The sequence below is a fragment of the Carya illinoinensis genome, chromosome 4, assembly GCF_018687715.1.
Source record: "Carya illinoinensis cultivar Pawnee chromosome 4, C.illinoinensisPawnee_v1, whole genome shotgun sequence".
NCBI lineage: Eukaryota > Viridiplantae > Streptophyta > Magnoliopsida > Fagales > Juglandaceae > Carya > Carya illinoinensis.
In genome coordinates this window covers 19190389-19214104 of record NC_056755.1, presented here as the reverse complement: position 1 = coordinate 19214104, position 23716 = coordinate 19190389, and the positions used below count along the sequence as shown (strand labels likewise).

Here is a 23716-nt window from a genome sequence, read left to right as displayed (position 1 = left end):
AACATATATGTATGTCATATTATATATTATATAATATAGCTAATATGCATTATATAACTTATAGGAAATTCTGTTCGGACAGTACCCTTTATGTAGCTAAAAGAAAAATAGATTTTTGCATCGCCTAAAATCTTCGCAAAAAGCAAGATCAAAGTTGCAATTACTTTTTAGCGTTGCTTACAAATCGGCACAAGGTAGTTTGCCATGACTAGAAAAAAGTTATAAAATGACTAGAAAAAAGTCATTTATAATACAATTTCTGGTCACAAATAGTTTTATGCGATGATTGCATCATCACAAAAAATATATTCTACCGTGAAAGTCGCACAAATTTGTTTTGGTCGAAAATACTTATTTGCATCGATTAAGATTGATGTAAGTAATTCTTGGTGACAAAAATATATATATTTCCAATGAACTTATATCGCGAGAAATAGTATGTTACCAAATAAAAAAAAATAGTATTAACAAAATACATAAAAACAATACACATCTTACATTACGTTACAATCCATAAAGCAATTACTCAAAGTATTTTTATATTCTAAGCAATTACATTATATTCAGGTTAGGTTTGGCAAGTGAGATAAGACAAAGGTTTCTTTCTCTTTGGAGTCATACGGTTACAGTTATGTAGGGCTACATGGCAGCTGTGGTCGCTAATGTCGGGCGACCTTCCTTTGCAGAACTCACTGCGACTATACCTCAACCTCTCCTAGATGTTTCTATCCCATCTCGAATGCCTAAGAGCATTGACGGCTTGTTATACTTTCAATTCTAGAAAGAGGAGATATCACATTCGGCTTATCCCTTCAAGTATTCCATTTTCCTGAAGTTCCTCAGAAACCGTCCCTCATTGGATGCCATTAGAGCTTTTATACGCTGCCGATGGGGTTTGGAATACACCGCAATGGTCTCTGCTATGCAGCGTCCCCGCAATGTCTTTGTTCATTTATCATCTGAGGATGATTTTCTGAACGCTCTATCTCATGAAGCTTGTGACATTGATGGCATATTCTACCGTGCTTTCCACTGGACACCAGATTTTAGTGAAGATGAGGAGCCCTCCATGGTTCCGGTTTGGATAGTGCTGCCAGTTTTGCCTTCTAATTTCTTACATGAGTCTTTTTTACATATATATTTATTGCACCCATTGGTAAGTTCATCAAAAGAGACAACCCGACGCGTTGTGTGACTTGCACAGATGGAGCTCGGCTATGCATAGAGATGGATGTGGCTGTCCAACCGATTCCCTTTTCTGGATTGTGGTTCATGGTATGCCTTCTAGTTGTAAACAAGATATTATATATGAAACACTTCCTACTTTCTATGGTAGATTCAAAGTGCAGGGACATAATTCTCGTACGTGTCATCTGGGAAGGCTGTGAATGGGAAGAAGTCTTGGGTTCAGAAAAAAACTTAATTCTATTGGGGAGGATCTGAAGGCTAAGGCCCCTAAGAATGAGGTAGTTGAGCATAATGTTGTGAATCAAAATGCATCCGAGAAGGAACTTGAGGCAGGGGGTCCATCAAACATTCAGCAAGATATGAGTTTGGTGGTGGTTTCTGACCTGGCTAGTCAAACAAAGGTTATTGATGAGCTCTTATTGGTGTAGCCTCCATTTTCTAAGTTGCAGATGGGTGCCTTTCTGAGGGTGCAACCTAGCGACGCTCCGTTGGTACAGATGCAGAGTGAGGTTTTTTAGGTTAAGAGTCAGTCTGGTAAGGTTGTTGGCTCTCTTATGTTGGTTCCATCTCTTTCTAATGAGTTGCAGCTTGATGTTCTTCCATTGGTGCAATCTAAGGTCCCTCCCTTGGTGCAGATGTGTGTAACCAAAGCAAGGAAGTGCACCCTGAAGTAAGGGATTCTCCATATGCCGCTAAGGCACAAGTGCATGAGAGCCCTAAAGCCAGTGATGAACTTCTTCTGGAAGGGATCTCAGTTTCAAATCCTAAGCCTAAACTTGATTCAGATGTCTTGCCTCAAGAGAAAGACTATCACATGGAGTCGAAGAGGAATCTAGCCGCTAAAAGAACATATACGAAAAATCACTTTGAGAAAGTCAGGAGTTCTACTCGGGTTCACACCCGAACCACTAAAATTTCTTTTTGATTGGTTCCATCTTTGTATGGAATATTATAGGGATTCAAACCTCTAAAGGTTGGTTAAAGAAGTTGATTGGGTCTCTGACACCTGTTATGTTATTTTAATGGAACCTTTTACTAGTTTTGATCGAGCTCAATGTATGATGAGGTGTTTGAATTTTGAGAATGGCACGTTGAATGAAGCTATTGGTGGGAAAGTTTGGTTATTCTGGAATAATGTCGTAGTGGTTCGAATTGTTGACATGAGCTCTCAATTTTATTTCGACTCATGTTAAGGCCAGAAATCGGGTTTTTTTGTCATTTCATTTATGGAAAATGTAGGAGTTATGGGCTAACTTGTGCTCGCATCGTATTGGAGTCGAGCCTTGTTTATTTGTAGGTGATTTTAACATTATTCGATCTGACTCTAAAAGGTTGGGAGGTCTTCCTAGGACTCTAGTTGCTATGGATGAATTTAATACCTGGATTGATTAGGGTGGTTTGATTGATATGAAAACTTAGGGTAGCAAATATTCTTGGTGCAATGGCCAACAGGGGTTATCCAGGAGTTGGGAAAAACTTGATCGGGTGTTCCTAGATGCTACTTTACTGTCCCAATTCTCTAATGCTTTCTGTTCTTATCTTCCTAGATCTATGTTGGACCATTGCCCGATGCACATTGAATTATTTGCAGACCCTTTCTCTTATGGCCCTTCCCCATTTCATTTTCAACAAATGTGGATTGACCATCTGGATTATTTAGATTGTGTGCAGTGGGATTGGATGGTTCTTGTGGCTGGTAGGGGCTTATGGAAGCTTGCTAATAAGTTAAAACAGGTTTGGGTCACTTTCCGAGAATGGAATAAGAGGGTTTTTGGTACTACCTCTCACATTGCCCATCTTGAGGACCAGGTGGAAAGGCTTGAAAGCCGGCTTCAACATGAATGGAGTGCCGATAATGACAAGGAATTAATCTTGACCTCAAGAATTGTCTTTGTGGAGACGTCGGGAGGATATTCATTTGGCTTAGATGGCAAAGTTAAAATGGAAGGTGGAAGGTGATAGGAACTCAAAATGTTTTCAAGCATTGTTTGGCAAATAAGAGGCGTAAGTGCATATCTTGCATGAGAGATGCGGATGGGGCCATGTTTGAGTCGCCAGAAGCCACCCATCAGGGAGCGGTAGAGTATTTCTCTAGTTTTCTTCAAGCGGCTTCTCCTCGTGTTTTACCGGATCTATTTTATCTTATCTCGCCTGTTATTTCAAATGAAGCTAATGTTCGTATTGCTTGTACTCCATCTATGGATGAAATCTTTGTGGCTCTGTTATCTATTCCTTCTAATAGTTCTCTAGGTCCCGATGGTTTTGGGGAAGTTTTTTTAAGAGCTGTTAGGAGATTGTTAAAGTGGATATCTTTGAAGCTATTTCAGATTTTTTTCCTCTCTAAGAAGCTGCCACGTTTCTACTTGGCCTCATACATTGTCTTAATCCCGAAGGTTGATGTGCCTATTGGGTTTGACAAGTTCAGACTGATTAGCCTCTGTTTGGTGTTCTATAAAATTTGTTCTAAAACTCTTGTTAATCGATTGACGGGTCTTCTTCCTAGCATGATCTCTCTTGAGCAAGGTGCTTTCATTCTGGGACGTAGCATTTTTGAAAATATTTCCCTTACGCAAGAAATGGTCCATTCTATTAACAAGAAATCTCGTGGTGGAAATATTATTCTCAAAGTGGACAAGGTGAAAGCGTATGATCGGGTGGATTGGTCTTTCTTGTTGGAGGCCCTTCGCATATTCAGAATTTCTACTCAGGTTTGTGAGTTAATTCGGGCTTGTATCTCTTCTCTATGGTATTTTGTTATGATGAATGGAACCCCTAAGTGCTTTTTTCAAGGAGGTCGTGGTTTGCACTAGGGGGATCCTCTTTCTCCCTACCTATTCATTATTCTTCAAGAACTCCTTTCCACACTTCTTAAAAATAGTGTTGTGGAAAAAAGATTTGGGCAATTTTCTCAAGCCAGAGGTACGATTCAAATTTCACATCTTGTGTATGGTGATGATGTGGTGATCTTTACGAATGGTAGCACGAGAACTATTCAGGAACTCTTATCTATCTTTTAGAAATATGAGTCTTGGTCGGGCCAGAGTATTAATAGAGAAAAGACTACTATTTTTTTTTTCTTAAAAGATATCTTCAGGTCATAAGAGAGCTATTAAGTGTATGACTGGGTATTTGGAAGGTTCTTTTCCTTTCAAGTATCTAGGAGTACCTATTATTTTGGGGAGGCTCAAGCAAGTTCACTTGGATGAGATGATCACAAAAGTCCGTAGTAAAATCAATGGCTAGAAGATGAAGCTTCTTTCTTCAGGAGGTTGTCTTATCCACCTGAGGCATGTGCTTTCCAGCATGGCTTTACATTTATTTGCTGTCCTGCAGGTTCCTAAATCTATTATCAAAGAGTTATAGCGTTTAATGAGTACTTTCTTTAGGGGAGAGGCTAGCGGAAGGGGTAAGAAAAAAATGGGTAGCTTGGAAGGATATGTGTCTTCCAATGGAAGAAGGTGGATTTGGTTTGCGTCACCTAAATGATATGCAGAACGCTTTGCATATGAGGTTCGCTTGGAATTTAATCCAAGGTAATTTGTTATGGGCTCAATTTTTCAAAGATAAATATGTGGGGTCTAAACATTGGCTTCTTATTGATGTGAATAAAGGCACAAGATTTTGGAAAATGATTGCTAATTGTAATCCTTTGGTTCTCAAAAATTTGAAGTGGCACCTCAAGGAAGGCAACCTTTTCTTCTAGTATGATAAGTGGTGAGATCAGGGTCCCTTGTATTCTAATCTTCCAGTGGTGGGTAGTCCTTTACTTAAAGTTAAGGAGTGTCAATTGTCAAATTCGTGGGATGTGGAGCTCTTGGTTAGTTTGTGGGATAGGATCATGTGAATGATATTCTAAAATCTTTAGCAGTTTGCAAGGGCTAATCAGATGTATTGGTATGGATGAAGTAAGATAGTGGTTGTTTCTCTACAAAATCAGCACGCGATTGTATCCATATTAGAGGTTCTACCAGGACTTGGCATTCTTGGATGTGGAATAGTCAACTTCCTTTGAAGGTTTCAATTTCTATATGGAAGGCTTGGCATCATGCCTTCAGTGTGGATGATCATCTCCATCATGTACGGATGCTGATTGTTTCTAAGTGTAATTATTGTGATGTTAGTAATTATGAGAATCAAAATCATGTTTTGTTTGAAGGAAATTTTGCTGCTCAGATGTGGCGCTATCTTTGGGTTATTGCTTCGTGGTAATTGGAAAGAGACAGTGTCCCTTTGGTTTCTGTGGCTTGGCGCTCTCAAGGTCGTTTTAAGTTAAATACTGAAGGTAGTAGCTTTGGGAATCCTGGGCCGTTGAGGGCTAGTGGTATTATCAGAGATGATCACGATAATTTAATTCATGCTTTTGCCTCTCCTCTTGGCGTTGGTTCGAATAATAGAGCTGAATTATTAGCTCTATTGTATGGCCTTAAAGCTTGTAAAGCTCTGAGGATTGGTTACATGGAAGTTGAACTCGACTCGCAAGTGGTGGTTTCGTGATGAAAGCAACAGAGATGTGGGATTTGGTATCTTGAGGATTTTTTGGAGGAGATTCTTGGTCTTTTGGATTTGATGGACTGTTTGGTTTGTCATGTCTTTAGAGAGTGTAATAAAGTTGTTGATTGGCTTGCATATGGTGCGACTGGTCATCATATGGAGCAGCAAGTGATTAGGGAAGTGCCGAGGCTGCTGAGAGGTTTAATCCGTTTGGACAAGTTGGGTCTTCCCTTCATTACACTGTCGCTACGTTTGATTGCTTTTGTTGCTCTTTTTATTGATTGTTATTGCTTTTTATTCAGGCTTGTTTAGTTTTTTTTTTTTTTTTTCCGAGTGTTTGTTGTTTATTTTTTTTAGGCTTGTTAGATTTTGTTTTGTTGCTAGTTTTTTATGCTTTTTTTGGCTTGTTTAGGCACTTGGTTTTGGGTTAGTTTTATAGCGCTTTATATTGTAAACCCTCAATTGTAATGATATTTTCACGGTATCCATACGCCATAAGTGAGGGCTTAATAATAAACTTAGAACGGGACTGCTATGTGTGTGGCTACCAGCTCTTCTTAAAAAAAAAAAGTTAGACACGACAAAAAATTCTCATATCATCTCATCTCATTATTAAAACTTTTTCAAATTTTCATACAAAATATAATAAACAATTCAATTTTTTTAAATCACAATTTGACTTTTTCAAATTTCAAAACAATAATAATATTAAAAATAATATTTTAAACTTTCATCTAAAATAAAAAAAAAATTCTTATCTCATTAATCAAACCTACTCTTGTGTACAACTTCTCAAGGCACATCAAAGTACTAAAGCTGTAAGCATCTATTATCAAGTACAACATACTAGCAGAAATCTTTGTATTGGGTTCCTTCAAAAATATATGATGTTACGCTCAAATTATTATAAAACAAAAATTCTAAAGATACTAGAGGAAATGAAAGGAGAAAGGCAAGAAGTACTATGTACATGAAATACTGTTCATCTAGCCTTAAGAAGCATAAAACACTTGATAGCATAGATATGTATTTGGTGTACCTCAAATGTTCATCTGAACGTACCGTGTGCATTTTCTTTTAGCAATAACTATCTTGTGCTTTGAGTTTTTTAGCAATAGTCCATTTGGTAACAAATTTTGTTTATCTCCATTAATAGAATAATATATGCTTTCAAGTTTAGGAGCGGTAATATTCCTATAAATTTTCACGTATTTTTAGTCAAGGGAGATGAACAGAATTTGTAACGTAATGACCAAATTTCAAGTCGTCATAGTACACATAGGTAACCCTCAATTGGGGCAAACCATAGGAAGTACTTACTGATCAAGAGAAGATCGATTTTCGATTTCCTTAATTAACTATATATATTTTCCACAAAATGTTTTAAATTTCTTTTATTTATTTATTTTTTATTGAAAAAAAACTTCATATTCATGAAACTTAGACATTACAAAGAATGTTTATCCAGCAATACGGCTTGGGATTCATAATAAGGAGCACCATCCCACCACAGCTCTATATTTACAACATTTCAAGTATGCCTATGAACAACCTCATAATTACCAAGACAATTGACATATTGAACACTGCAATCCTTTTTTAATTCTTTTATTTTAAACACTGATCAAGTGTATATTGCTTACAATTCTTTTTAAATGCTAAAATAAGCGTTTTATAGAATATCACCGTTGAATACTTCTGACCTTTTTTTCGTAATCAACTAGTGCTTGGATAGGACGACGACCAAAACACATTACTTTATGTAGAATCCACTACATTTGAAAAACCCAAAGCACAAATAATTTTTTATTATAAATAATGTGAATGGTTAATTTCCACATTAAAGGTGTACTGGTTGCATCAATATATATAGTTTATTTCTTTTTATGAAACTATTAAAGGCCCTGTGAATGGGGTTTGCTCCAAGGCTTTGAACCATGTACGCCATGTGTACGTCTAGACGACCACGTACGTGCGCATATATGAGAAAGATGGCCACGTATATGAGCTCGATTGCCGCCCCCGAGCCATTGATTGTTGATACTAAAAGATTGTTTGGAGACACAAAGGCCGGGAAGGCCGTACCATCCAGAAAGGAGGCAGTTGAGCAACGTCATCACGTATGGAATGCCTGAGAATTTTTCTGTGCCTTTATTCTGTATGATCCTCTTGAAAGTGATTATTGGGGCCAAGAAGAGAAATAAAGCAGTGATGTTTCCAAATATTCCGAACAAAAAATGCGCAATCTCCATTGTTTTCAGTCTCTTTTCCCTACAAAATCTCGAAAGGAGAAAGATAACCAATAGATAAGGGTGCGTAGTTCGTGAAAGAATTAGATATATCTCTTTGTTTTAGTTTGCTTGGTACACAGTACTTATTGCTAAGGAGATCATATATATAGAAAAATAATATAGCAGGTCGCGACGTCAATGCCAAAGTCTCTTTGCAAGTGAGTACTGTTTGTTGTTTGCTACATTATTATAGAATATTAATGTTGAGAGTTGATTTGGGCGGCTGCAGCTTGTTCTTTCACAGTTAAATCAATTTAAAAGATTAGAATGCATGCAGCATGGTGTTTAATTTTTCTGTAAGTTGTAAATCTAAAAACCTAAATGCATGCTGATTACAATTTATTTTAAACATTCCTGCTTGTTGGAATGGCACTCCGGCCCCTAACGTTGGCAATTGTGGATCGATGAGTTAATATTTTAAGGAAAGAGGTGTTTCCTGGGTATGAAACCAAGAACAAAGCTGCCATGCATTCGGTTGACTATTGAAGATTATATTAAAGTTGAAGATTTGTTATAGTTCTCACCCGGATACGGATCTCGGTAAACATACAGCTATACTCGAATCCACCAGAGTTAACCCCAGTCGGTATTATTTTTAAATTTGAATCTAGGTTGAGCAAAACTTAAGTTTTAACAAAATAAATCTAGATTGAGATCGAGTACCGGATTTTAAGTCCAATACATGATTAATTCCTTATGTACCTATACTTGCTCTCAAATATGGGCGGGTGGGTAATCCAGTTATCGGCCCCAATGAAACTCTCGATTATCTGGATTTTAGACCAAGCAAGAAAAAAAAAAAACCGACGAAAATAAACAATATCAAAAATTTGTTTAAACTCTTGGAAATCTATAACGAAGTACCGAAATTTGTCTATTATCCAATAATTCATGTAAATTTACTCCCTTTTTTAGTGTGGTGGTAAAGACCATATATATATATATATATATATTGGCTAAAAGTTCTGTTAATGCTATATGGGCATGGCTAGCTACAATATTAGATTTATGATGCAAATCATGAACGCCAGATTAGTTAGGACTGTTCATCCGGGTTTTGGACCAGATATCCGGGTATACCCAGCCCGAAACCCAGATCTCAAATCCGGGCCTAATTTTGGCCCGGATATATCCGGGTTATTATCCGGTCCGAAACCCGAATGTATTCGGATTTTTATTACCCGGAAATCCGGGTTTCGAGATGAACCCAGGTTTTTTTTTTTTTTAATAGCAACGGCTATATTATTAGATTTTTATAAGTAAAGGATAATGGCGAAAAGCAATTTTTTTAATCTGAAGCTTATATTCTACTAATTTTTTTCTTACAAACCCTGTATATATATATTTTTTCAAGAAGTCATCTTGAAAGCCATAATACTTATACATTGAAGATTATCTATAATAATAAAAATATATTAAAAATGAAAAACGAAATTTTATATCAAAAACAAATATTCATCATGATATGCATGCAACACACAGCACACTACATATTTCATTAATTTGTATCATATACATTACATTACAAAATATAAAAATTACAAGATAAGAGTTACATATAAATAACATAGTCCTCCATCAGTGGTTTAATCACACCAAAATAACAACTTCAAGTCTGTAGCCACCCAAATTGGAGACAACTGTCACATTGAATTCTTAATATATTCTCCGCAGCCACCCAAATTGAAGAGAATGAAGATATTTCAGCAGAGAAAAACACAAACCATGAAAAAGAACACCAATTCCTAGTATAATTTTGATGTTGAAATGAATTGAGTAGTACTAATTAGCCATGAAATATATGTTGGCATGGGAAGTGAAAAGTGAGCAAATATATTCCTGCAATGTAATGGTTTCTCCCTAAAGTTTTCATCTTTCATGCTTAGAAACCCAAGAAATTCTCCCAAAATAAATAATCTGAAATACTTGCTAAACCCAGATTGGAAAAAAAATAATTATAATATTAAGTGAGCATAAGTTTTCATGCATGAGTCATCAATAATCTAAACTACTTATTAAACCCAGATTTAAAATCACACAAATATTTAGAAAAAAGAAAATGTAGATTTGAACTAAGAAAAAAGATTTCCTTCAGATGACTCGAGACACAGATATGTTCAGATCTAAAAAAAAAAATTTGTTTGTTCCTGAGGGCAGTGGCTTTAATTCCAGCATTAGTGTCTTCTCATTGGAGGGTTGTACTGAGGTTTGTAGTGCTATTAGTGGCTCAAATTTGAACTTCGATTGCATCTCATTTGAATTTCCTGTAGGACAAAGAGAAGAAAATTGATTAGTGGACTCAATTAAATCAAGGAAGTTTTCTAAATCCTCCCAAAGTTCATTACAATTGTAATTTAACAAAGAGTTTTTAGCAAGTAAGGATTCCAATGCATTGACTTCTTCAACATCTTCAAGTTCTTGACGTTGCCTGCACAAATTAAAGGTGTTCAGTTCTAAAGTCATATTTCCAAAACTCAATTTCAAAACACCACTCCTACAATTAATTATAGCATTAGAAGTTGCTAAAAAGGGTCTTCCTAAAATTATAGGTTGTGACGAGTTTGAGTGGGATGACAATTTCATATCCAATACCACAAAATCTACAGGATAATAAAATTTATCTACTTGGACCAAGACGTCCTCAACAATACCCTTAGGAATTTTTATAGATTTATGTGTAAGCTGCAAAATGATTGAAGTGGCTTTTAATTCCCCTAGTCCCAATTGTTCATACATACTATAAGGTAGCAAATTAACCCCCGAACCTAAGTCTAGCAAGGCCTGAACAATTTTAGAATTTTTCAATGACGCATGAAATAGTAGGTTATCCAGGATCCTTGTACTTAGGTGGTGTGTGATTTTGAATAATGGCACTAACTTGCTTAGTGAGAAAGACATTTTTTTTGCACATTTCAGTTGCATTTCACAGTGTGTAAATCCTTTAGAAACTTAGTATAAACAAGAATTTTTTTAATAGTATCAAGAAGTAGAATGTTAATCCTAACTTGCTTAAAAATTTTTAAGATTTTAGTATGTTGTTTTTCTTTATGCAAAGAAAGCAAACAATGTGAAAAAGGTGCAAGTATGGGACATGCATCATTATTTGAATATGAAGTGCTTGGCTCACCACTAACTAGAGGAGGGTTAGCTTCTTTACCTAACTTTCTTGCACTATGGGTGGGGATATCCACAACCTTACCGTTCCTCAAAGTTGTAATAGTTTTTATTGATCTCACATTGGCCCATTCACCATTATTCTAAGATTGACTTTGTACTTGTAGATTGGGTTGGGTTTGAGCGGAAAATTTGTCATTCTCTTAGTTACTTAGAGAAGTGGTTACTCTAGTAAGGGTCTCTCTAATGTCATTGATGACTTGGGCGTTCTAGTTGTTGACTATAGCCTGACTTTGCATTAACTGTTGTAAGGTAACAGTTAGCTACTAAATGGAATCTTTCACTCCCTCTTTTTGCATTGGAGCAGGCTAATTTGCAAAATAAGAGGGTCTCGAGCCTTGGCCAGCTACTACATAAGGGGTATACTGACTTTGTCCTTGTGTAGATACCTAGGTTGTTCATTTTTCTAGCTAAAATTTGGATGACTTCTTCAACCTGCATTGTAAGTATTAGAATAAGGTCCAGAAAAATTCCTAGAAATCATATGCACAGGGTTGGATTAATCAAGCAACACTTCTTTAAAAGCAAGAATTGTTGGGCATGCATTAGTCACATGCCCTGGATCTTCACATATGTTGCATTTTTCAGAAATTGATGGCAAAACATGCATTTCATTGACTTTCTTAAACTCTATAGACTCTAACTTTTTAGACATCAATGCAAGCTTAGCATGTAAATCATTAGATTCTTTCAAGTGATATTTACCACCCCCACTAAAACATTTTTTATTTTCAGATCTATCATACAAGTCAGAAACATCCCAAGATTGGACATTTTCAATCAAATAGTAAAATATTTAAAGGCTTCATCGGGTCCTTTGTTAAAGAATTCACCATTGCACATGGTTTCTACAAATTGTCTCACTTTTTGTTGCGACCCCTCTTAGAAAAAGCTAATAACCCTCCAATTCTCATATCCATGGTGAGAACATGTATTTAAGAGGTCTTTGAATCGTTCCCAACAATGATAAAATGTTTCCACCTCCTTTTCATAAATTTTTGGTAAAAATTCATGATTTGTCTTTTCAAGGTATTGGTTCTATGTATGGCGAAAATTTTCTTTAAAAATTCAGTTTGCATTTCTTACCAAGTCCCAATGAATCTTGGTCTTAAGGAATTTAACTATGTCTTAACCTTGTCTTTTAAGAAAAATAGAAACAATTTTAATCTTATGACCATGTTCTATCAATAAATGTGGAACACACTTCTTCAAACTCTTTGATATGTAAGTAGGGGTTTTTAGATTCCATACCATGAAAGTGTGGTAGCAAAGGAATCATCTTGAATTTAAAATTAAAAGCATTTGCATTAAGAGGTAAAATGATGCAAGAAAGGGTGCTAGTCCTAACAGGTTGACGATACTCTCTAAGTGTCCTATTTTGATTTATCATTTTCATATCATGATGTTCATTTTCAGCCATGATGCTATCAGTGCTAGATGATGATTCAAGAGAAGGTAATGCAGAGTTAAAAGATGTCAATGCTTCTGTCCTAAACGGTCAAAATGTGTGGTCTCTAATCCAACCAGTCATACAAACAGAGCAAAAAGTCAAAGACAATGAAAAATAAACAGAGAAAAAGGAAAAAGATTAAATATCACTCAGGCAGTGAAGAGGTTCACAGCTCCACAAATGTATTCTCAGTAGTAGATAAATGCTTTAATAAGCAACAGTTGTTCCTGACAACAATGCCAAAAACTTGACTTGGTCTCGAATGTACTTTTAAGTGCTAAAATGTCAAGTTGTATCAAGGATAAGTTCATAATCATATTCCACAAGAACAAATGGTTATCAAAATATTTGTAAGATTTTTGTTATAAAAAATGTGTCGACTACAAGATATGAAAAAAAAAATGAAATGCAATTAAAAATATTGAAGATGAGTTAAGGAAAAAAAAAAAGTATGAATTCAAATTATTCAAAACTTAACTCAAAGCTGGAATTAAAGTTTCTAATAAAAAAAAACAAATTAACAAATTAACAAATACTTGGGTTGGGTATGAGACTCTCTTTATTTCGAATTCTATATAATTTTCTCAATTAACAATCAAGTCAAGGCATTGATAAACGGAAGATAAAAAAAAGTTATGCTCAGGCTTTTGCAATATTTCTCTAAGGGATTCACTACTTTACTAGTCAAACACACGTTAACAACTAATTGAGAGAAGTCTTGATAATTTTTAAGTTTTTGTTGTGCCTTACGTCAATAACAAATCAAGAGCAAGAGTCACAATCTATTTTTAATTCAAATCCGACTAGTAATATGATAAAATCAACATTTATCAACAAAATATTGCTTTAAATTAGGATCCAAAACAAATCAAATCTCATCCTACAACTCAAGCTTCAAGAATTAGAAACACATAATATTTCTAATAGTAAAAATTAGTCTAAATAAAGCCATTATAAAATCTGAGAGTAAAAGAAACCCAAATGGGATAAATCTAGAGTACTGCAAACAGTAACCTCCAAGATGTGTAGGAATTGAAGAGGAAAATAACAGAGCAGCCGAAGTAAAAATCTAAGAAACGAAAAAAAAAAAAAAAAAAAGGTAAAACTGAAGAAGGAAAAAAAAAATCAATCTGCCCTGGAATGAAAAAGACGCCGCCTGAGCACGAAAACTCCAACCAAAACAAAACAAAACAAAAAAAAAATGAAGGAGAAGACCAACGAACCGAAATGGAAACCTCTATCCAGAAAATCCTCAAAGGAACCGAAAACTAAAGTATGGAAAAGAAAAATGATGAAGAACGACTCCGGTAAACGAAAACTCAAAGAACAAAAATAAAAACCAACCGCCTACCTACCTAAGCTAAAACTGCCGAGAAGAAAGAAAAGAAAAATGTTGAAGATGAAGACTCCCAGTACACGAAAAAGGAAAACCCAAAAAAATAGAAAGAAAGAAGCTACGGAAAGAACATGCAATATCAAAATGAAAACTCTGTTCGTAAGAACCAGAAAAATAAATCCCAGCCGAAATGAAGTAGAACGCCTCCAGCAAAAGACTAAATCTGAAAGAAAAATGAAGCCGAATGAAAAATGAGAAGAAGCTTCCGTAAAGGAAAACTTGAAAGGGAAAAAAGTAGTAGCCGAATGTTAAACTGAGAAGAAGCTTCCGTGTCCCAAAAGGAAAAAAAAATTAAAACTGAAAATAAAGTCTAGGATAGGAAACGTTGTTCTCCCAAAAACTAAAAAAAAAACTAAAACCAGTAGAAAAAAAAGAAGAAGAAGGAAACCCCGCCGCGTGAGTTTTTTATCTTTTTATATCTCCTACATCCTATGTGATCCGGTTTCAGCGTGCGAGATCCGGATTTTCAGCCAGCCAAATCCTGCGTGCATACGTTCTCCTGCGCGCAGCAGCTGATTCGCTACTTCTCCAGGCGCATTTCATTCCAGCCCACTTGGGTGTGCTATGTCCAACTCGTAGCTTTAGCAAGCCAATTCTTGCCTCTGCTGCAGCTTGAGGCGGTCGTGCCTCTCCATTCGTACGTAGCTTCACGCCTCTAGGCGTGCTCCTGCATTTCATGCCAACAAGCATCCATTTTCTTTTCTTTTTGTCCTCACGTCCTAGCCACAACACGTAGGCGTGCTCTGCGTGTGCCAATTCCCCTTCTCTTTTTAATTCCAGCCCGGCTCTATTTTCCTCTCTTATTTCTCAAAAATAAATGCCCTACCTATATCAGTATGATATCAGAGTTTAACTATTTTGAGGGTAAATATGAGACTTGTGTATATAAAATATTGGCATTAATTAATTTTGCCACCCATATTAAAATTTGGTACATAATTAAATCTTCAACTCTTATTTAATAAAATAAACGACTCACTTAAAGCAACTTAAATGCGTAATTATAATATTTTATTATATATTTTGTTAAAAGTTGAATACAATATTATTATAATATAATTTTTTAATGTTAATATTTTTGTTTTAAGATTTCAAAAAGTTATAATAATTATATAAAATAAGTTGAAATAATTCAGTTTTGTATAACCAAACCGGCGCTTAATTAATCATTGTATCATAAATCAATAGTTGAAAATATTTTTTAGATTTTATTTAATTAAGATTATATTTGATGCCCTAAATTATTCTAAATCCTAGGCAAGCTGTCACCTAGGTCATGCAACCTAGGCGTTATCTTAGTCATGCCAAGGCTATATATGATCTAGAGTTATTACCCGTCTGGGCGAAAAAGAAAGTAACACGAAACAAGCATCGCCTGGATCATACTTGTTAAAATATAACATAAATAATTAAATCTAAATAAATTAAGAAATAAATTAAGAAAAGAAAAGCATCTCTAGAATAACACCAATGACATTGCGTAGCTCATACTTCTTAAGTTATAACAAAAACAATTAAATCTATCTTTTAGTAGTACCTTATTCCATTACAAAATTTTCTACGGCCATTAATAAGAATACATGGTACAGTCAAAAAAGAAAAACCATTGCAGTGGCCAAATCGGGCCTCCCTCGTGGTTATCCAAAATCTGGCCACCATGGAGGTGGCTCGAATGGGGCCACCCAAGTGATGGCCAAAGTCCAACCACCCATGGTTCTTGTTTTCTATTTATGTTTTAATTTTTTTAAGTTTTTTAAAAAATATAAAAAATACTTGTATTAGAAAATAACAATACTATGTACAGTCTCCATTTAGGGAATATAATATAAGTTTAGGTAATTTTATCATCAAAATAATTTAAACTTACAAAAATATCATTCCTAAAATGATATTTTTTTCTCATTTAATAAAGGACTTGCACATGCAGTCTTCTGTTAGAGACTGCAAATAGAATTTTTCATTAGAAAGTGATTTCTTATTTTTAACTTAATTTGACAAAAAAATAAATTTACATGTTACATCCTTTGACTGGATAGGTCTCATCTATTAATGATCTTACAGAATTATAGCTAAAATCCTTTCAGAAAAAAGAGAATTATTGCTAAAATCTTCCAACTACATGGGATTTCTTGCTAAAGAAATGCATAGAACTCCAAATCCAAATCGGACACAGGTATAGGGGTGCCCCATCTAGATTTCCTATAGATAATTAACTTTACAAGTAGTAGTTTAAAATGGTACATGTCAACTCATCATTTACCTATAAAGCATAGAAAATTGCAAATTTATATTATATCTTGATAATACCCTATCTACATATTTTATAGATCTATTTTTCCATTGAATCAAGAAAAAAAATAAAGAAAATAAAACTTGGTATAGAGGAAGGTTCCTTTAAAATCTTTTGCAGCGGTTTACTTGCAATCAAGCATCCGATATTCCATGAAAGCTTACTTAGCCACATTACCATAGAGTCTCTATGTTTCAATGACACATGATGAGAAAACATTCAAAACAATATTATTGGGGCCCTTACCTTCTCTAAACGGTAAGGCGGTGGTCTTTTCCTTCTCTAAAGGGTAAGGTTAAGGTCTTTGCTTTCAGTAAAGGTTTGTCTCTTAGACTCGTGTCTAAAGAGGTGATTGTTGTTTTCCAATATGGAAGAAGAGTTATCTCAGTTGTGGGAAGGCCTAAAACTCGTGAAAGAAGAGAGAGTGGAGATTTCCTTACCAAAAGAAGCTGTTAAAACTTCCATTTTAATGGGAAAGCAATGGGTTCTAGCACTCATTATTATGGACTAAAGTGGAAATAAAGAAGCCTTTTAAGTCTACCATGTCAAAAATAAATAACCTCAATGAAGTGGGGGGAAATCTGATTTTTTTTTTTTTTTTTTATGGAATTTCAAAGAGAGACTAATAAAGAAAGAGTACTACTTGGCAGGAAGGTCTCGATCTAAATCTTTCAAAAGTATTTTGGATACGGTGAGGAGTAGATTATGAGTAGATTAAGCAACTAGAAGTTGAAGCTTTTCTCTCAAATTGGAAAAGAGATACTGATGATGAGCATATCGATTTTCGATTTCCTTAATTAATTATATATATTTTCTTCAAAATGTTTTAAATTTATTTTATTTTATATATTTTTTTATGGGAACACAACTTCATATTCATCAAACTTAGATATTATAAACAACGTTTATCCAGCCGTTCGGCTTGGGATACATGACAAGGAGCACCATCCCATCACAAGTCTATATCTATAACATTTCAAGCATGTCTAGCAAGCCTATGAACAGCATCATTACCAAGACAATTGATCACATGTTGAACACTGCAATCCTTTTTTAATTCTTTTATTTTAAACACTGATCAAGTGCATGTATATTGCTTACAATTCTTTTTAAATGCTAAAATAAGCCTTTCGTAGAATATCACCGTTGAATGCTTCTTCCCTTTTTTTCGTAATCAACTAGTGCTTGGATAGTAAGACGACCAAAGCACATTACTTTATGTAGAATCCACTACATTTGAAAAACCCAAAGCACAAATAATTTTTTATTATAAACAATGTGGATGGTTAATTTCCACATTAAAGGTGTACTGGTTGCATCAATATAGTTTATTTCTTTTTATGAAACTATTAAAGGCCCTGTGAATGGGGTTTGCTCCAAGGCTTTGAACCATGTACGCAACCATGTACGCCATGTGTACGTCTAGACGACCACGACCTCTAGACGATCTACTTGAGCTTCACTTACATTGGATTGGCTTTGATCTTTGTCTTCCTTGGGGAGTCCTGTCTCCGCAGGTTCTATATCAATGGGTTCGACGGTCGCAGTAGCCTTGTTACCTCTGTATATAAAGTACAAGATCAGCTGCGCGAGCCCTAAACCACAGCCGAGGCCATTTTGCACAAAAACAAAAGGATCACGTCCGAGCAACCCAAACACAAACCAAGAAGTCCCGCACAAGAACACGGACAGTGACAGGAAAAATGGCATGAATTCGACACTCTTAGTTTTAATCACAGTCCTCATAATTGATAGAGGCGAGGCATACATGATGATGGAGAATATGCTCCCAGCAAACCCACAAAACATCCCCCTGGTGCTGCCAGCTTTCAAGGCCAAAAGGGAAACCAAGGCCACGATTGAGAAAACTAAGACCACGAACGAAAAGATCCCAAAAATCTTAGCCTTCTCCCTTTTGGGCGCATATATGAGAAAGATGGCCACGTATATGAGCTCGATTGCCGCCCCGGAGCCATTGATTGTTGATACTAAAAGATTGTTTGGAGACACAAAGGGAAGGCCGTACCATGCAGAAAGGAGGCAGTTGAGCAACGTCATCACGTATGGAACGCCTGAGAATTTTTCTGTGCCTTTATTCTTTATGATCCTCTTGAATGTGATTATTGGGGCCAAGAAGAGAAATAAGGCAGTGATGTTTCCAAATATTCCGAACAAAAAATGCGCAATCTCCATTGTTTTCAGTCTCTTTTCTCTACAAAATCTCGAAAGGAGAAAGATAACCTAGAGATAAGGGTGCGTAGTTCGTGAAAGAATTAGATATATCTCTTTGTTTTAGTTTGCTTGGTACACAGTACTTATGGCTAAGGAGATCATATATATAGAAAAAATAATATAGCAGGTCGCGACGTCAATGCCAAATCTCTTTGCGAGTGATTACTGTTTGTTGTTTGCTACATTATTATAGAATGTCAATGTTCAGAGTTGATTTGGGCGGCTGCTTCTTGTTTCAGAGTTAAATTAATTTAAAAGATTAGAATGCATGCAGCATGGTGTTTAATTTTTCTGGACGTTGTATATCTAAAAACCTAAATGCTGCATGCTGGTTACAATTTATTTTAAATATTCCTACTTGTGAAATTTTATTATATATATGCAGAATTTTATCATCCGTCGACAAAACTAAAATTGTGATCATGCGAAACTTCAGAGATCTATATTGCATTGATTATCTGGAAATTAACTTTACCAATATTAATATAAATGCATGGGTATTAATTATTAAATTATTGGATTTTCATGATCAGGTATAATTAATTTTGTTTATAATTAATATATTTTCATGGCCTACTTATATACGTGTTTGATCTTCCATTCAAAGCCCTACAAGTACAAGTACCCAGTACTTATTAATATACCAATTTCTAACGTCATTATTGTTTCGGGCAAAAAGCTTTATAAATGTAATCAGCAAATTAGATTTTCATGATGATGGTAATGATCGATCGATGGATTCTTGGAATTAATTAGTAATTGGAGGGAGATGCTTTAAAATATAAACCTGATTAAATCAGGGTAGATACGTCAATATATAAACACCTTACAAATAAATATTAATTAAAATTAAAAAGAGTAGAACATAAAACTTGTACGCCTTAAAATTATATTTAATGTTACTCTAAAATAAAACCCGACGGAGTAACCGAGTCAATATGCAGTTTTTAATTATTTATAGGAAGGATTACTTTGGGTAATTAAGCAAAAGTGTGCATATTTCCCTTTCAAGTAAGGCATGAGCGAATTAAAAAAAGTGATCTCTAATATTAATGCTAGTAATTAATTATTAGTGGAAGGGTTAGCTAGGGCTGTTTCTGGTGTGATCTCCTGATGTCATAGAAGGCGCTGTATCTACAAGTACTGTAAAAACCAAGCCAAATGTACAAAATCTGGAAAAATTATATTTTAAACTTTATTTTCAATTTTAAGAAATAAAGGCAGAATAATTTATGGGGGGATACGCATTTGAGACAAGTTGCCAGCATTGCAAACCTGATCAGGTCAGTATGGAGTATATATATAAATATGTTTGTGTATATATATAGATACACACACACGAATGTAAGCATGTCGTATTAATGAGCTTTTAATCAGTAATGTAATATTCACAAGCAATATTATCCTTAATTTTGTTATTTTTCTAAATCAAACCGAGTTGCCCGAGTAACCTGACCCAACATATGCCCAGTTATTAAATGCTCGGTTCACCAACCCGATAAATTATGGGTTTGGATTTCAAGCCTTAAACTAACTGAAGTATTAATTCTTTCTGACCTTAAGACAGCAGGTCTTTTCAAACCCTAGCCTCCAAGACTCCAAACGACCATTTCCTCATCTTTTTCAATCTCAATTCTCCCGAGTCCGTAGTCATGGACTGGTGGGTCTCGAAATCTCGTGGTGGCACGAAGCTAAAGAAAAGCATGGCAATGTCAATGGCAAGGAGGATGCACAGGAGGTGCTGCTCGTGAAGAATGTAGACAAAGAACGTATTCGTGGGCACAAAATCTGGGGATGGGATGGCAGTAGTTACCTCCCTCAAATCAGTCTTGAGCCCCTTTCCTCCACCATTTGTCAATGGGTGTATTCGTTGGCACAAAATCTGGGGGCTTGTAGTGGCCGATAGTTCGCACGTACCTTTGACAAGGTCTTCATAGATCTGGCCACCTCGAGTGAAGGCTGTCATCATCTGCAGGATCCCAAGAGGAAGATCCAAGATTATCCCTCTTGTCAACCTGCTAGAAGTGGAAAACCTTCCCATACGTCTTGGCAAGCTTCTCCATGTCTTGCCTCTCTATCAGACCCAGAATCCCGGCATGAACAGCAATCCACTCGTTACCTCGTCCTCATGGGAATGCCATAGGCCCTTCTCATTGTCCAGTAGCGTCAAGAGCAAGGGCACTGGCGCATGTCGTCATAAAAGAAAAAAGAAAAAAGGAAAAATGAATGTTAGAAAATCTGTCGTAAAGGAGGGAAGGAAAAGGAAAGAAATGCAGCGTGTGGGTCAGAAAGTTTTTGTCCTGACCCGAATGTTGTGGGTCGGGTCATACCAGATTCGACCTGGTTGTCGGGTTGGGTCAGTCCCAAATCTATTTTCGGTAGATCAAGTTGCAAGCCTAATTTTATGTATTTTTTCATTAAACGATTGACCTAAAAAATTATAAAAATGCGCCGTAAAATTATTAATTTTGACGACATAAATATATATAATAAAGGATGAAAGTATATTGCATTATTCGGTTGTTTTTCTTAATTTTTTGTAAGTTGAGAAAAAAAATAAAGGATGAGGTGTCGACTAGCCTACCTAGCTTGAAAAGTTTACTCATCTTAATTAGCCAATTGTTTATTAGGACAATCTTGGATTTAAAGACATAGATTCATGAAATAAAAGGCTGCTGAAAGCCTTTACTTCTGCATGCTCATTGACTCAAAGATTAGTACTATTGATTAATTACTTTTATTTTTGAAAAAAAATAAAAATATTAGATAAAAATTTAAAATGTACAATTCTTGTACAAAATAAATCTATTAGAAAAAATTAAGTTTTTCACATTTTTTTTCATGATAGGTCCACCTTTGTATAAAGGCATGCATCAAGACCTGTATATTTAAAACTTATATATACCATTAGTCTTTTAAAAAAATATTTTAATATGATGTAGAATAATTAACCATATAGACGAAAAGAAAGTAACGTGAAACAAGCATACTTGTTAAAATATAACATAAATAATTAAATCTAAATAAAATTCAGAAATAAAGAAAATAAAAGCATCTCCAGCATAACATGACGAATGACAATGCCTAGCTCATATATCCTTGTTAAGTTATATAACAAAGACAATTAAATCTATCTTTTAGAAGTAACTTATTCCATTACAAGATTTTCTATGGCCATTAATAAGAATACATGACACAATCAAATAAAGCCACGTATCATTTTTTTAAAAAACAATTAACTTGCTGATTTTAAGACAAAAATATATATTTTATTCATTTCTATTTTTAATAAAATAAAATAATTTAAAAAAAAAAAAAAAACCATTTCAGTGGCCACCACCCAAGTGTCCCAAATCGGGCCACCCTCGTGACTATCCAAAATCAGTGTGACACCCTGTATTTTAGTGTAATTTAATTTAAATATTAGTTCTCTTGTTTTAAATTTAGCATGTTTCTGTTAGTTTATTTTTATGATTTTTAAGTTGTGAAATTTATTTTGATGTATTTTCTTAATATTAATTATTGTTTTGTATTTAAATTGCTCTTTAATTTAAATTATTTTATTTTTAGGTTTTAAAATTATTGTGTTGTGAGCTTTTTATTATTACTTTATATTAGCTAGTCAATGCGTTTAAATTACTTTTATTCAACTTACTATTTTGAAATTCTTTTCATTAGATCAATTTTGTGACCCAAGTTGTAATGATTGAACCTCATTTATTTCCCTCAGTTTTTCTTTTTCCCTTTTTTTTTTCCTCATTTTTTTCTCCTTTCCTTCCTCTGCTTCCCTCCTTCCATGCGTGAGCCACCCCCTCCCTCTCCCCGTCCATTTTTCATTAGCCCTCTAGTGCGCCGTCATGGGCTAGCATGGCCAACACCACCCCTCCAATTTTCTTTCCCTCCGGCCAGTGACCTCACCCATCCATTTTTAGTCTAGCCCGTGCTGTCGTTAGCCTTCACGCACGGCTACAAGCCGCAGGCCATTTTTATTCCAACATCACCATCGCACCGCCGTTGACCACCAGCTTTTCACCACATCACCGACAACCCTCCAACCATCCAACCTCAGTCCTGATCCGCCACTATTGAAGCCCCTTCATCTCATTTTCCTATTTGGGTATTTTAGCCTTCAACCGCCACCCATGCCGCCACCCACGGCTAGCCGCCACCCACAGCTAACCACCACTACCAATAGCTTCACCAACATCTCTAAGCCTTTCTCTAGCCATCCCAACTCTTCATTTATCCAAATTTCACTGTTACATTGTTATGCCGCTACCTTTTGCACCTCCTTGATACTCTAAAAATTATATTTTAGCATTGTAAGTAACTTTTCAAATAACTTTTTGAGATTTAAATATATTTTTGCGCTAACTCATATTTACTGTGATTTTGTTGGTTGTGCTGAATTGAATCAGAGGAGTTTGGGGGGGTTAGATTGAAGGATGAAGTTGTTTGTGTGATTGGATTATGCTAGGATTTGGTGGTTGTTGAATATTTGTGTCATGTCATATACATTGCATAATTGCACGCATGTTCATGTTTGTAAATAAAAACTAAGTTTTTGCATAATTGCATGCATGTTCATGTGTATATTTGAAAACTGGATTTTCACGTGAGAAATTATTTTTGGGTGCATGTGTATCATGACCTTAAGCCGAGATGGGGCATTATTTTGGTGGAGCTCCTCTAGTCATTCGAGAGCATAATATACTAAGTGACGTCCCCTCTATTGTCGTTGGGCGACAACGAGATTGGATTGGATAGTAACGCTCTCGTGCCGACTCCATGGCCCCTCTGCTGGTGGGGGTTAGAGGATGCTTGGCCACAAATACACTGGGCACAGAACTGGTCATCACTCGTTACGAAATTACACGCACGGTCGTTACCCATGGTGTGACGAAATGAACAAAGGTATGCGGATGGTCCCTAGGGGAGATCATGGTACATACAGTAAAAATGGATAATGAGCCATTTTCTACGAAAATGGCAGTTTCGATAAATGGATATATGAGAACCATTTTTTAGGAAAATTGTGAATTTTATACTGGGTCATTTTTTTAGAAAATGGCGGAGGTTATTTTAATGGACTTGATTTTTAAATCAAATCGGATTTTGCATGTGTTAGAAAATAATCATTTTCGAGGAAAATGATGTTTTGGGTATTATGCATATTTCATCATATGCACACATATTTGTTGGTT

The 23716-nt window shown here is 35.4% G+C and overlaps 1 protein-coding gene across 1 annotated transcript; it reads right to left on the bottom strand.

The window, feature by feature from the left end:
- Positions 1-17702: 17702 nt before the first annotated feature.
- LOC122306329 (bidirectional sugar transporter SWEET1-like) lies at positions 17703-18473 on the bottom strand. The gene has a single exon (XM_043118762.1). The coding sequence runs from the start codon at positions 18471-18473 to the stop codon at positions 17703-17705; it is 771 nt and encodes a 256-aa protein (XP_042974696.1).
- Positions 18474-23716: the final 5243 nt, after the last annotated feature.